Below are 13,782 nucleotides of genomic sequence, written 5' to 3' on the forward strand. Positions count from 1 at the left end.
AGACTTCTATTACTGATGCTATGATAGGAATATAAGAGAGTCACTAAGGAAAAACTTAAAAAGGAAATTGGGGGAGGGACGCCTGGGAGGCTCAGACAGTTGAGCATCTGCCTTCGGCTCAGGTCATGATCTCCAGGTTCTGGGACTGAGCCCCACATCAGGCTCCCAGCTCAACAGGGAGTCTGCTTCTCCCTCTTCCCTGGCTTATGCTCTAATGAATAAAATCTTCAAAAAAAAAAAAAAGGGAAACTGGGGGCACCTGGCTGGCTCAGTCTGTAGAGTACATGACTCTTGATCTCAGGACCAGGAGTCTGAGCCCCACATTAGGCACAGAGCTTACTTCAAAATAAAAGGAAATTGATTTAAATATAACCTATGGCATCTAAAAATTTCAGATTTAGAAAGTGCTTCTAACACTCCCTTAACTGGCCTCGAACACACCCGAGCTGCCAGAAGTCAGGGGACACCCGACAGGACAGGATCAAGCGACGAAGCCCCCAGCAGGGCACTGGGACCAGATGTGAGTGAGAGCGTGTAAAAAATGGGCACAGTCTCCAGCATCTTTGCCTTTTAATATAAGATTTGTTTTCATCATTTCTGAGTGTAACACATTTCTTCTAAAAATAGAGCTCTTTGCTTGTTCAGAAACTTAACTTCCACTTGGAGGGGACAGGGCATAAGGCTGACCGTAGTTGTGGGGTGACGCGGGTTCCTGGTCACAGACTCTTCACGGGACTCTGGATGCTCACGGCGAGGAGTCGTCCACTTCAAATCCATGGTACTGAAGAAACACGACAGAAAGTTCCGAGCTCCCATCCACGCCTGGCGTGGACCCACCCAAGCACGGCTCCCGCGGGCCACGGGACCAGATGGCAGCAGCCCCTCCCCCAGGAGGTGTGGACGGAAGGATCCCGCACACGTCCACCAGAAGAGGGCAGGGTCCCCTCCGAGCACACCGGTTAAGAATGGCAAGTGCACAAACACACAAGACATAGGGACGCAGGGCTGAGGATGTTACACTCCTGCCCTGGGCCAATGCAGACCTGGACTTAGTATCATGGAACTTGCTGGGGTTTTCTCACAATGAGGATGAAGAGTGAGAATCTCCCTTTGCCCCCAAGAAGAGCCTGGTTAGCTCCTGAATCCAAAGATGCCCTTGATGTATCCAGTGAGGCCACTCTTGGTCTTCTGCTCCAACTTGTCCTCAAGAGGTGGGAAAGCCACATGGTTGAGGGCCAGGTCAAAGAACAAAGGCTTGCAAGGAATGGGCTGGAATCCCGGTGGGAAGTGCACGAGGTTGGCTTGCTTGGTGACGAGGGAAGGGTCCAGGCAGAATGTCTCAAACCGTTCGACCAGAGGCTGGGAGTCAAACCAAAGGGAGGAACCCAGGAGTTAATCACAGACCACCAGCAGAACATTCACTACGTGCTGAGCACCCAGTTCAGAGCCTATGTGGGCTACCTCGCTTGATCCCCACGAATCTGCTACAAGGGTTCTGTCACATCCCATCTCATAGCTGAGAGTCACTGAAACCTACAGAGGTTGGGAGCGGCATGGGCCGGGACTGGAGCACAGGCGTACTGGACCTCCCCGCCGAGTTCCTAGCTGGCTGGGCTGCACAGCACACGTTCCTAACCTCCTTATCTGGGGTCATCTGGCTGACACGAACAGACCTTATACAGGCAGCTGTGAGGTCTCTGAGCAAAAGAAGGGTGTCTGCTTAGAAATGAAGGGTTCGTGGGCACCTGGGTGGCTCAGTGGGTTAAAGCCTCTGCCTTCAGCTCAGGTCATGATCTCAGGGTCCTGGGATCAAGCCCCGCACTGGGCTCCCTGCCCAGTAGGAAGCCTGCTTCCTCCTCTCTCTCTGCCTGCCTCTCTGCCTACTTGTGATCTCTCTGTCAAATAAATAAATAAATTCTTTAAAAAAAAAAAAAAGAAATGACGGGTTCTCTGTTCTACAACTGAGCACACATTTCTAGTGAGTTATGATTCTACTCTTTATTCCTCAAAAGCCACAGCCAGACATACCTTGTTGTCCTTGACTTGGGAGGAAATCTCCGTCTGGTGGGAGTCACTCGCATCTGGAAGTTGCACAGGGATTCGGTAAGAACAGGGAAATAACACGCTACGGTCACAAATGACACATGTCACATGTGTGGGTTCTAAATCCCAAGAGCAAAAGCAGCAACATGTGGGGAAGTCAGCCCTTCCTTCCTGGGCCGACGTCTGCTAAGCAGTACAGAAAAACAGACGATAAACCCTAGAAGCAACGTCGTCATGCCAGCGGAGCCCGATAGTTGTAAGAAAAATATGTTAGGGAAAAGGGATAGCGAGCTGGTTCTCTAAATTCTTCCACACAGGGGCATCCGGGTGGCTCAGCTGGTCAAGCATCTGCCTTCAGCTCAGGTCATGACGTCCCAGGATCGAGCCCTGCACCAGGCTCCCTGCTCAGTGGGGAGTCTGCTTCTCCCTCTACCCCTCTCCTGCTCATGCACTCACTCTCCTTTCTCGGTCTCTCTCTCAAATAAATAAAATCTTTAAAAATAAATAAGTAAATAAATTCTCCCACACAGTTTGACGCCTTCATGTGGCAGAAAAAAATAAAAATCTTACGCATTACGGAACTGGTGTAGGGGGTGGGAGAGAGGAGGGATAGCAACAAAGGAAATCTGGGAACACAGTCAGGACATAACAGGCAAGTGGCTCACCCAGGATTGCTGCTGCCTGCAGAGAACACTTTTCTGACCTCACTTGCGTGATGAGCTCTTGCACGTCGGGCAGGTCCTGTAACGATTCAGAAAACGTGTACTCACGAGCCAGAGCCGGGCCAGACAAGTGCACCAAACTAACCCAAGCTGAGCGATCCCACCATTATTTTCACAAGATTTTAGACTTTATAAATGGTTTATCGTATTAAAAACAAAAAACAAAAACAAAAACTAAATGCTAGCTTGGGGCATCTGGCTAGCTCCGTCAATAAAGCGCGTGACTCTTACTCTCAGGGCCGCAAGGTCAAGCCCCGCGGTGGGCATGAAGCCTACTTAAAAAACAAAACAAAACAAAACAAGCACTTAAAGCTTACTTCAGACAGGAAAAGGATGCCTTAGCCCAAGTAATAACGCCAGGAAACAGCAGTGAGGATAACGATATTAGCGAGCAGCCTATCACGGCTGCATGCACAAAGGGCCGGTGCTTTCCGCGCCGTTCGCGCAGCCGCCAATCCCACTGTCATAATAATCCTGAATGAAGCCCTACTCTGCTTTACAGAGGAGGAGACTGAAGCAAGAAGGGCCCCCAAGGCAGGCTGCAGTCTCTCACCTGGCAAAATCCAGAAAGATCTGAACCCTCCTGCCCTAAGCTCCGATTTCGGTCAGACAGGGATCTGTAAGCGCTTCTTCCTGACTCCTGGGATATCCATCCACACAGTCTCCCTCCACACCCTGGCGCCGAGCACACCCCAGCATTACGCTGCCACCGTGCTGGTCCCGCATACCCTCGCCTACTCCTTCCCATCTCCACCTTCACTCGAAGACTCCTCCTTCCGGCATGCAAGCCTGTGGCTTGACAAAACCTTAAGCTGTCTGAGGGCAGAAGCCTGGTGTGCTCGTTCCCCTGGAACCCAGTGCTGCTCTGAGGGAACAAGCGAACGCCCAAAGAGCTGTGGCTCCCTCACCAGCCTGACCAGGGCAATCCCAGCTCACCTTTTCTAAACAGTCTCCACTAACAAATAAACGTGCCTGGATTCCGTGGGCCAGCTGGGGCTTCGATCCCGACACCATGACAACAGTCCGCAGCTTAAGAAGCCAGCGGTCATTCAACAAGCAGTAACACTAAACCACCAGGTACTTCCAATCAGCAGGTAAGCTCTGAGGTATACCCAAACTGCCCCGGGGGAGGAGTGCTAAAATGCAGATTTTGACTCAGCCGGCCTGGAGTAGGGTCTGGGAGTCTGCATTTCTAGCAAGTTCCCAAATGCTGCTGCTGGTACAGGCACACTTTGTGGAGAAAAGCTTCATCAGTGGTTCTCAACTCAGCTGCACAGCACAATCACTGAGGGGCTTTACAAAATCCCAGTGCGCATCCCAGACACCGCAGGGATTAGAACCAGCATCTCGAGGGTTGGGACTCAGTCATCTTTTAAAAACCCCAGGTGAGGGGCGCCTGGGTGGCTCAGTGGGTTAAGCCTCTGCCTTCGGCTCAGGTCATGATCTCAGGGTCCTGGGATCAAGTCCCGCATCGGGCTCTCTGCTTGGCAGGGAGTCTGCTTTCTCCTCTCTCTCTCTGCCTGCCTATCTGCCTACTTGTGATCTCTCTCTGTCAAATAAATAAATAAAATCTTTAAAAATAAATAAATAAATAAAAATAAATAAATAAAAAATAAAAACCCAGGTGAGAGGCGCCTGGGTGGCTCAGTCAGTTACCTGCCTTTGGCTCAGGTTATGATCCCAGGGTCCCGGGATAGAGCCTTGCATTGGGCTCCCCGCTCAATGGAGAGCCTGCTACCCCTCTCCCTGCTGCTCTAGCTATGCTCTTAATTTCTCTGTCAAATAAATAAATAAATAAATACCTAAAAAAAAAATCTCCCCAGGTGACTGTAACATGCAGCTGAATCTGAGAACAATACTTCAGATTTATTTTAACCCAAGGAATGGCTTTCCTTCTCAGTACCCGCATCCAATCGCAGGCCTAGAACGCGGCAGGGAGTTATAGCGCACAGCTTCCAGGCGCTCAGGGCCGCCCCACACCCGCAGCTGGTCAGGGCGGACGGGCCTCACCACACAGCCTCCCTGGGCTTAGGGGCAAGGAGTAGCGGCGCACCTTTAAGCTGTTCCTGAAGGCCCCGGCGTCAGAATTTACTTCGTTTGCGTACTTCAGCACTCGGTCATACAGGACAAGGGCTTCGCTCCACTTCTTCACCAGCACGTAGGACTGAGCAATGAAAAAACACCTGGCAGGGAAGGAAAAGAGCCAGAGTATTCTAGAGTAACAATTACCCAAGATCAAGACTTTCCTTGAAGTTCAGGCTCAAGGCTTCTTAACCTCAGGATCGCTGCGGGGAAGGTCCTGCCATTCCCCATGCCCCAGGTTACCAGGCGACCCTCCACTCTTCCCTGTACTGTGCATGTCCCACACGGTAACAGACCCACTGTCTTCTACTTCCTTTCTGACTCTGCGCCTCCCAAAGGCACAGGGTGGAGGCTGGGACAGGCACCGAGGAGGAATGCTGCCTGGCCCAAGCAGGAATCCCACCCACGGCCCACACGTCCAGCTAGCTCGCTCGTCCCTGCTCACTTCTTTTTCAAAAAACCCAACCCAAGAATCCACTTCCTAATGGAAACTATTCACTAGGGTCAACAGAGCCTCAGGGCTGCTGGTCCTTGACAGGCCACAGGCCAGGAGGAGAGCTAACAAGCACGATGACAGGGCATGTTGGAGAGTCAGAGTGCTGGGGTGTGAGGGCTGCGGGGCGGGGGGATTACACACCCAGCTCTATTTTGCCATTCTGCCCACCACCCTTCTCTTGCTCCACACAGCCTACCTCCAACTTACAAATAACACGATTCATTTAAAAACAAAAACAAAAAATGGAGGGTTAGCTTTCTCCTAATTCAGTTCAGGTTCTACTCTGGTTCTGTCAAGGAACACCTTTTCCTTCTCCACTTGTTCCTTCTCCACTAGGACGAAGGAGGGAAGAGGAGGGAGATGACCTTTAACTTGTGCTCCCAACCTCCCCCACCCTATCCAAGGAGCAAATGAGGTCCACCGGAAACTCTCAGCCAGTACCTTTAGCAAAGACGTCCCCTGAACATGCGGGGCCGACTGTTCTGACCACAGGCAAGGTAACCATACAGCCAAGCCAACAACCCAGTCTTCTGGAGTCTGGCCCATGCTCCCAAGGCTTACAGAGCCAGCGGGCAGCACAGGAGAGCCCCATCTGCATCATGGGACCTTACCTGTAAGCCTTAAACACCAGCGTCTTGAGGCCGATCTCTTTTTGGAAGGCTCGGTCCTCCTCTAAGCCAGGAAGCTGGAGCAATTCCACCAGATTCTGCATGAGAGATGCAACAAGGAAACTCATGAAGGGCAGGCTTCAGACTGGGTTTCTGACAGGAGACCTTGTAAAAACACACACGGGCAAAAAGAGAGCCCAAGCCAGAAATAACGGGAAGGTCTGTGAGGAGCGGCTTGGCAGCAGCTGCACCTGGTCTCACGCCACCCCCTCTTGGCTCCTAAAAGCCTGTCTGTCCTTTCCGTCTCGGCTCACACCTCATCTCCTTCCGAGATTTCTCGGACCAAGTCAGCTAGTGGGCATCTCCTGGTCTTGTCTGTCAGACTGGCCCTCTGGCTGGCATCTCCCTTAGAGGCCTGGATGGTGCACGCACGTGTCCCTAAACCTTACTCACTGACCAACCCCCAGCGGGCCAAGACAGTGTGGCCTCAGGTCTCAGAAGTCCCCCAGCATGTGGGAGAGGACCTTGCACAGGTGAAGCGCTGAGTGGACCCCGAGGTCGCTGGTCTCTACGCATCAACACGCCGAGGCTGAGCGAGAACCAGGCCTCTCCTCCTGAGCCACCAAGAGCTGCGGCTGGTCCCAGCCCTTCGTTACGCAGAGCTAGGTCATTCTGTGGCCGACACATGCAAAGGACAGGCTCGGGCTGCCCAGTCCTCGAGCGTCACCTGTAGAATGATGTCATAGAGCCGGATGAGGTCCTGGGGCCGCGGGGAGCGCTTGCCGTCATCTTCCGGCTGCTGCCGTAGTGCCTTCTGCAGCCCCTGGGCCATGTTCTCGTTCCGCCTGATGGCCGTCGACAACTTGATGTACGTCAGGTAGCTGGAATGTACCACACGTCAGCTCAGGTTATGCTCAGGGAAGCTGGCGTTCTGAGAAGAGCACCGGGCCACAAGTTGGGACTAACCTAGGGGAAGGGCGTGGGGGCGACGGCGTGTCACTCGGCGGGCCACCTGACCTGCGCCTCAAGCTCAAGGGGGCCCTCAATTTTGGCAATTCGCTGGCAGGTCTGCAGGGGGTCGGGATGAGACCTTATGACGAAATCTGATTTCAGTTTGAATTATATCCTCTGTTTCCGTCTTAAAGAGCCACAAAGCTACTGACTTCAGAGGTCACGGTTAGTCTTTGAGATGATCCACGGATGGCAAGCCCTTCCTGGAACAGGGATCAGTAAACTGCCTGGCCCACGTTACAAGACACTGCGCTCACACAACAGCTGCTCCTACTCATCCGATGACCTTCTCTTCTCAGAAGACACTGAGGAATGGGTTTCTTTGGAGGGTTATGCGTACCGAGCACCTGCACATACCGGAGACGATGCCTGCTTATTTTAACTGTACCACCTGGAAAATCTCTTTTAATATCTGGGGATAAAAATACAGTAAAGACTGAAAAGTCTGTTTAAAAGGCATTGGGGGTGGGGTGGAGTATTTAGGGCTCTAGATCTCCATCCTACTCTGGTAGGAGAGTAGACAGGCACCCTTGGGAGAAGATACAGCCTGGGAACAGCTACGCATGCAAAGTTGAAGTCAGGGCTCCACAGTGAACACTGGGAATTAAGAGACTGTCAAGTCCTAGGTGCTGGCCCTAGCCTTCTCCTACTCGGCTTCTGGAACAAGAGCTGCTGGAAACATTCTGGGGATCTGACCTGCCACGAAAGGGCCCTCCAGGACTGTGGAGTCAGGTTCTGGGGTAGAAGGGCAGAAGCCCGCAGCCGACGAGCCCCTCCCACAAGTGCAGAGTTCCTGCCACCCAGGCCATATGCTTTAGCAGGAGATGTCAGAGAATCACCAGTTAAAAAAACATCTAACAAGGGGCGCCTGGGTGGCTCAGTGGGTTAAAGCCTCTGCCTTGCAGCTGTCAAATAAATAAATAAAATCTTAAACAAACAAATAAACATCTAACGAGACAGAAGAGACCAAAATCAGGGCGGGGGTACGTGAAAAGCAACTTGGAAGAATCAGACTTGGCAAGAAGAAAATTTCAGAAAACTATTATTAACCTCAGAGAGGGAAGACTTTCTGGTCATAAGCTCAGAATGAGAAACTTTCACAAAATCAATACTTAGGCGTGCCTGGGTTGTTCAGTCGGTTAAGTGTCTGCCTTCCGGTCAGGCCATGCTCCCAGGGTGCTGGGATCCAGCCCTGCGTCAAGCTCCCTGCTCAGCGGGGCTCTGCTTCTCCCTCTGCCCCTCTACCCATCCCTGTCTGCACTCTCTCTCTCTCTAATCAATAAAATCTTTTTTTTTTGCAAATTTTTTAATTAAATTATTTATTTTTTTATAAACATATAATGTATTTTTATCCCCAGGGGTACAGGTCTGTGAATCGCCAGGTTTACACACTTCACCATAGCACATACCCTCCCCAATGTCCATAACCCCCTAACCAATAAAATCTTAAGAAGAAAATCAATATTCAAAGGACACACACAAGCCCCTAGAAATTAAAATGGTGCATGAAATGAAAAGGCCTGTAAGGAAGTCAGCCGGGAGGTCGGGAAGAGTCAGGGCGTAGAGCAGGAGCCAGGGCTGTCCTGGGAAGGGGTACAAAATACCTAAATCCGAAAATCAGTAAGTAGGAACACACACACGTCATTTGGACACAAAGGTAAATACCAGGAAAATTTGTTTAAAGAATTAAAAGTGGCTGCTTCGGAGAAATGGGAGAGAAAGGTCAGGAGATGGATTTTCCTGAAGCTCTTCAGAAAAAGATTCTCCAAATATAATTTAGAGCAGTAGAGGAATGTAGATGCCTCTTCGGAAAGTTTTATTAAAATACAAGAGCGACCTGATTCCTGCTGTCAAACTGTCAATACTGGGCTCCAGTTCCTTTTTTTTTTTTTTTAAGATTTTTAAAATTTACTTATTTGACAGAGAGAGAGAGCTGAGTACATGCACAAAAGCAGGCAGAGTAGCAGGCAGAGGGAGAGGGAGAAGCAGGCTCCCCACAGAGCAGACAGCCTGATGCAGGGCTCAATCCCAGGACCCCGGGATCTTGACCTGAGCCGAAGGTAGGTAATTTAATTGACTGACCCCTCAGGCAACCCTGGGCTCCGGTTCCTGGCTGAAACCTACGATCCTGATTCCAGCTAGATGTAAGGTGGGAGGACGAATTCAAGGGTATAGGGGCATCACAGTTTGAAGGTTTTCTGAGCTCTGTGAAAGCTCTCAGGGTCTTTTCAAGCTTAGAAGTTGGATCAACTCCTGATTCTGATTCTGTGGCTGTTAACTATAAACACGTCCCTTACCCTCCTGGGCCTCCGCTTTCTCACAGGACTGCTGAATACTAGAGAGCGACGGTCGTCGTGGCTCAAAACCCCTCAATACCTCTGGCTCTCCACTTGACGTTCACATAACACTGAATTCCCTAACGTAGATCAAGGAGATCAAGGTACAGGGAGGTGTTTTTACCAAAAAGGGAGGGGTTAGGGGAACGGCTGAAAACAGTGCCAGGTTCCTGAAAAAAGTTACAACCAGTAACTAAGCAATGAAGATTTCAAGGTCACATGGGGTAGAGAATCTAACGAGAAGTGTGGTTTTCCCAAGTAATTTGATCCTTCTCCCCACAAAGTCCCAAAACTGTCACTCTTCCTTCCCTCCCCTCTTCAGGGTGAGCAGAATGACCCACACCTCTAAAGCAGAAGTAAACTTGACAAGGTGATGTAAAAATGTGTATGAAAGAGCAGAGGGACAGAAAGAGCTCAGCTGTGCCTGAGGAAAAAACCTGCTGGGGGACGAGCCCCACCAGCCCCAGGACTGAAGGCACAGGCATGTGCCAGTACGGAAGGTAGATCAGCAGAAGAGAAGAGCGTCCAGAAAAGAGCGCGGGAGGAGAAAACGGGCCGCGTGCCGGGTGGAGCAGGCGCTGCAGGCGAAGGGGGACAGGCCGGTGTGCCCATCAACTGCCCTGGAGCCATCTACAGCCTCGTGGAAAAAAGGTGAAGCAGATCCTTATGCCACAATCAAAAACAAACTCCAGACAGAATCAAACTGGAGTCGAAACAGAACTTAAATGCAGAAGGGACGAAAGAAAACATGTGGCACAGAGGAGAGTAACTTTCAGAGCCGGGCACAGGGGGGCAGGTACCTCTAGGAGAGAAAGAGGAACCACCAGGGTGGGGCCACAGGGAGCGTCAAAGTCACCAGCCGCATTCTCACTCTTAATGTACGAAATTTAAAATTACATGTATAATAGTCCGTGAATAATAACATGCGAATGCAACAAATGCAGTAACATACAAATGACATACAAACGCGTACTCCTGTACGATAAAATATACATACGTACATTAGCATCTGCTATACAATAAATCAGAAATTAAAACTATGCAAATGTTATACACACTCTTTCATTCAAAGGTTCTATTTTACTACAGTGTAAAAAACTTAAAAATTAAAAGCCTTACCTGTGCAGGTACTGAAGATTAGATACCTTCCCCGACTCCCCTTCAAGGGTATAATCTCTCTGTTTCTGTGGAAAGCAATAAAGGCAGAGATAAAACATGATCCTATCCTTCGCTCTGACCACCTCATGCCATGGTGTGGTCCCCAAAGTGCCCGGGAACACAGGCACAGGCTCCAGTAAATCAGGGGTCCTGAAATATCAAAGATCTCCTGGGCATATTCTAGAACAACAAGGCCACTCACTTGTCACCGGCATCTAAAAACTGGACTTGAGCAGAAGAGTTCACAGAGTAATGGCCAGTCAGGCTCTCTGTTCACTGCTCCCATGTCCAGACCCAAAGCAAGAAGGCCAGACAGTCCAGGCCCGTGGCGCCATTCTGTTTGTGCCTTAGACCTACATTCCGAGATCCAACCCCTCAGGCTGTCAGCTCAGCCTTCCGTGGCTGGCCGAACAATGGCTCCCAAAGATACACCGGTCCTAATTCCAGACCCCGTGAAGGTGTTACCTCACACGTAAGAGACAGGATGAAGTTAAGGATCTCTTCATTAGCCTGGATTATCCAGGTGGGATCAGTATAATAACAGGTTTCTTCCAAGAGGGAGACAGCAGGGCCGGTGACAGAGAGAAGGCACGGGGACTGAAGCAGAGGTCGGAGAGGAGTGACGGGCTAAGCTGCTGGCTCCGAACATGGAGAAGGGGGCCACAGGGCAAGAAGTACAGGTGGCCTCTAGAAGTTGGAAAATGCATTCTCTGGAATGCTAGAAATGGACTCCTCCCTTAGGACTTCCAAAGGAAGGGCAGTGGGGTAGTTATGTTGACTAAGCATCTGACTTCTTTGTTTTGGCTCAGGTCCTGATGGCAGGGCTGTGGGGTCCAGCCGCGAGTCAGGCTCCACACTTAGCACGGAGTCTGCTTGAGAGTCCTTCCCCCTCCCTGCACCCCCCAACCCTGCCTAAAATAAGTAAAATCATAAAAGAGACAAGAAAATAAAAAAACCCTTCCAAAGGAATGCAGCCCTATGAACCTTTTTAGATTAACAACCACCCGAAGCTGTGAGAGAAGAGATCTGTGTTGTTTTAAGCCACTGCGTTTGTGGTAATGTTCTAGCAGCCACCGGAGAAACCACGACACCGTGATATCACCGTCTTCATTACACTCTGTGAGGTGTCCCTGCAACTGCTGTTGAGTTCAAGGTGAGTGATGGAGGGCAGGGCTCGTATGTACCTGTTAAGTGGGTGAAGGGATGTGAAATATACGAAGGCAGCTTGACGGGAAAAGGAAATGGGACTACAGCTTAACAAATACTTACTGAACGTTTTATACTCAAAGCACCAGGGACAGATGCTAAACTATACAGCTACTTTTAATGCGCTTATAATCGTGAAAAAAAAAAAAAAAAAAAACCAGAAAAATAAATATAAAACAATATACAAAATGTTAAAAAGCAACGCTTGACTAACTACCGAACAATAATCACAGCCACAAGTACCAGATATTTAGAACACGGGGAGCTGCTGGGCTAGGATGGTGCTGGCAGGCTTCTCAGAGATGAACTACGAGCTGGACACTGAACACCAGAGAGTGTATGGACAGGTGACGAGGGAGACAAAGGACAAGTCAGGTGTGAGGAGGGAAAAGGAGGAACAGTGGAGGAGTGCACCGGGGTGGGAAAGGCACAGTACCAAGATGGTGAGTACAGCAGCCTGAGCCAGAGGACCCAGTGGGGAGCAGCAAAGTGTGATCTGGAAACAGACACCAGTTCATAGAGTTGGAACTGCACTTGCTCAATCAATGGGCTCTCAAGCAGAGTGTACACAACCCAGAGTGTTGTGTAAGAGGAAAATTAGAACTTCTTCTTATTTTTCAAAGATTTTATTCATTTATTTGACAGAGATCGATCGATCACAGGTAGGCATAGAGGCAGGGGGAGAGAGAGGGAGAAGCAGGTTCCCTGCCGAGCAGAAAGCCTGATGTGGGACTTGATCCCAGGACCCTGAGACCATGACCTGAGCCACCCAGGTGCCCTGAAAACTAGAACTTCTATTTTTCTCATTTCTGTTGAATAATAAACTATGTAACTTACAAATAGACACATCAGGAGTACAGGCTCAATTTTACTTATGGGCTGCATTACCAGGAAAGTGTGGAGCCCCCTGCTCTAGACCTGGGAGATGGGATCTAGAAAGGTCCCATGTTTGCTGCTGGCAGGAAAGACCTGGAGAACTGAACCCAGACCAAGATGGGAAAAGCTGTCAGACCTCTGTGGTAGTCCAGGAATAGGACAAAAGGCTAATCAGACACAGGGCAGGGGCAAGGGATGGAAAAACGGAAAGAAGTCAGAAGGAGAGCTAGTAAGGTTTCTGGGGATAGGGAAGAAAGAGACAAAGACAGTCCTGAGGTTTTCAGCCTAGAGGCCTAATGACATTTCTAATGACATCAGAAAAAGGGAGCACTACAAAAATCCACCTGGAGCCATGAATTTGCGACTAAAGGCTTAACAGGTAATAAATGAAGCCATCAGGAAGAACAGGATGGCGAGAAAATTCCTAAACCTGATGGAGTTCAGAGGCTTCTGTCGTTCGTCAGCCCATCACCAGATCTAAAAATACTGTGGCTAAGAGTCTATGCACTCAAGACCACTGCCCACCCATCTCCCCATCCCCACCCAAACAAGACACACAGACAGACTGAGAGGACCTCAGCCCAGAGCAAGAGCCAGTGGCCCAGCTGACAGTCCTACCTGATCTGGCTTGAGCTCTTCCCGAACCGCCTGGATGGCGTCCCGACACTCACTGAGCATGGATTCAAACAGACGCTCCTTGGTTTCTTCACTTTCAGCCTAAACAAAGGCAGTAAAAAAAAGTTTTCCTCTGAATAAGGCATAGTATTCCAATGGGAGGAGGGCATAACCGTGCCTTGAATCCCCCCATTACACACACGCACAGACACATCCAGCCAGAACACCCCAAAGCAGAGATCGTTTCAATTGTCACAAGTCTCCACCACATTAAGACTTTTCTTATAGTCTTATTTGTTATTCATATGGAAACGGAATGGTACACACACACACACACACACACACACACACACACGAAGTGAATGCACTGAAAAATCTGCGTAACTAATTTGATACAACCAAACAACAGATGCTTTACGTTCTTTCCCGTCACAGAACTTTCTACTTCTTTCCTCCACCATTTCCGCCTCTGCTCAGGACCTGCCCCTGACATCCCTGAAACGCCTGAAACTGGAGAACAAATGGTCCCAAGCTCTGCTGTGTGCCAGCAGGGATACCCGCATGAACGCAATCCCAAAGACTTGCAGATCTTGGATTTCTTTTAGGTCCAAGCAAGTGAGCAATGTCAC

The 13,782-nt window shown here is 49.9% G+C and overlaps 1 protein-coding gene across 2 annotated transcripts in view; it reads right to left on the bottom strand.

The window, feature by feature from the left end:
* Nucleotides 1–553: 553 nt before the first annotated feature.
* The window catches only part of SRP68 (signal recognition particle 68), a 35,086-nt gene continuing 21,857 nt past the window's right edge, over nucleotides 554–13,782 (bottom strand). For both annotated transcript variants that reach the window (XM_045985367.1, XM_045985368.1), the window contains exons 9-16: nucleotides 13,157–13,255; nucleotides 10,418–10,482; nucleotides 6,679–6,832; nucleotides 5,955–6,049; nucleotides 4,819–4,948; nucleotides 2,709–2,784; nucleotides 2,029–2,081; nucleotides 554–1,359 (exon numbers count right to left, since the gene is read on the bottom strand). In XM_045985367.1, coding sequence (XP_045841323.1) covers nucleotides 1,132–1,359; nucleotides 2,029–2,081; nucleotides 2,709–2,784; nucleotides 4,819–4,948; nucleotides 5,955–6,049; nucleotides 6,679–6,832; nucleotides 10,418–10,482; nucleotides 13,157–13,255 — 900 coding nt within the window. In that variant the 3' untranslated portion in view covers nucleotides 554–1,131. The remainder of the gene's footprint in view (nucleotides 1,360–2,028; nucleotides 2,082–2,708; nucleotides 2,785–4,818; nucleotides 4,949–5,954; nucleotides 6,050–6,678; nucleotides 6,833–10,417; nucleotides 10,483–13,156; nucleotides 13,256–13,782) is intronic.

The sequence above is a fragment of the Meles meles genome, chromosome 18, assembly GCF_922984935.1.
Source record: "Meles meles chromosome 18, mMelMel3.1 paternal haplotype, whole genome shotgun sequence".
Classification (NCBI taxonomy): Eukaryota; Metazoa; Chordata; class Mammalia; order Carnivora; family Mustelidae; genus Meles; species Meles meles.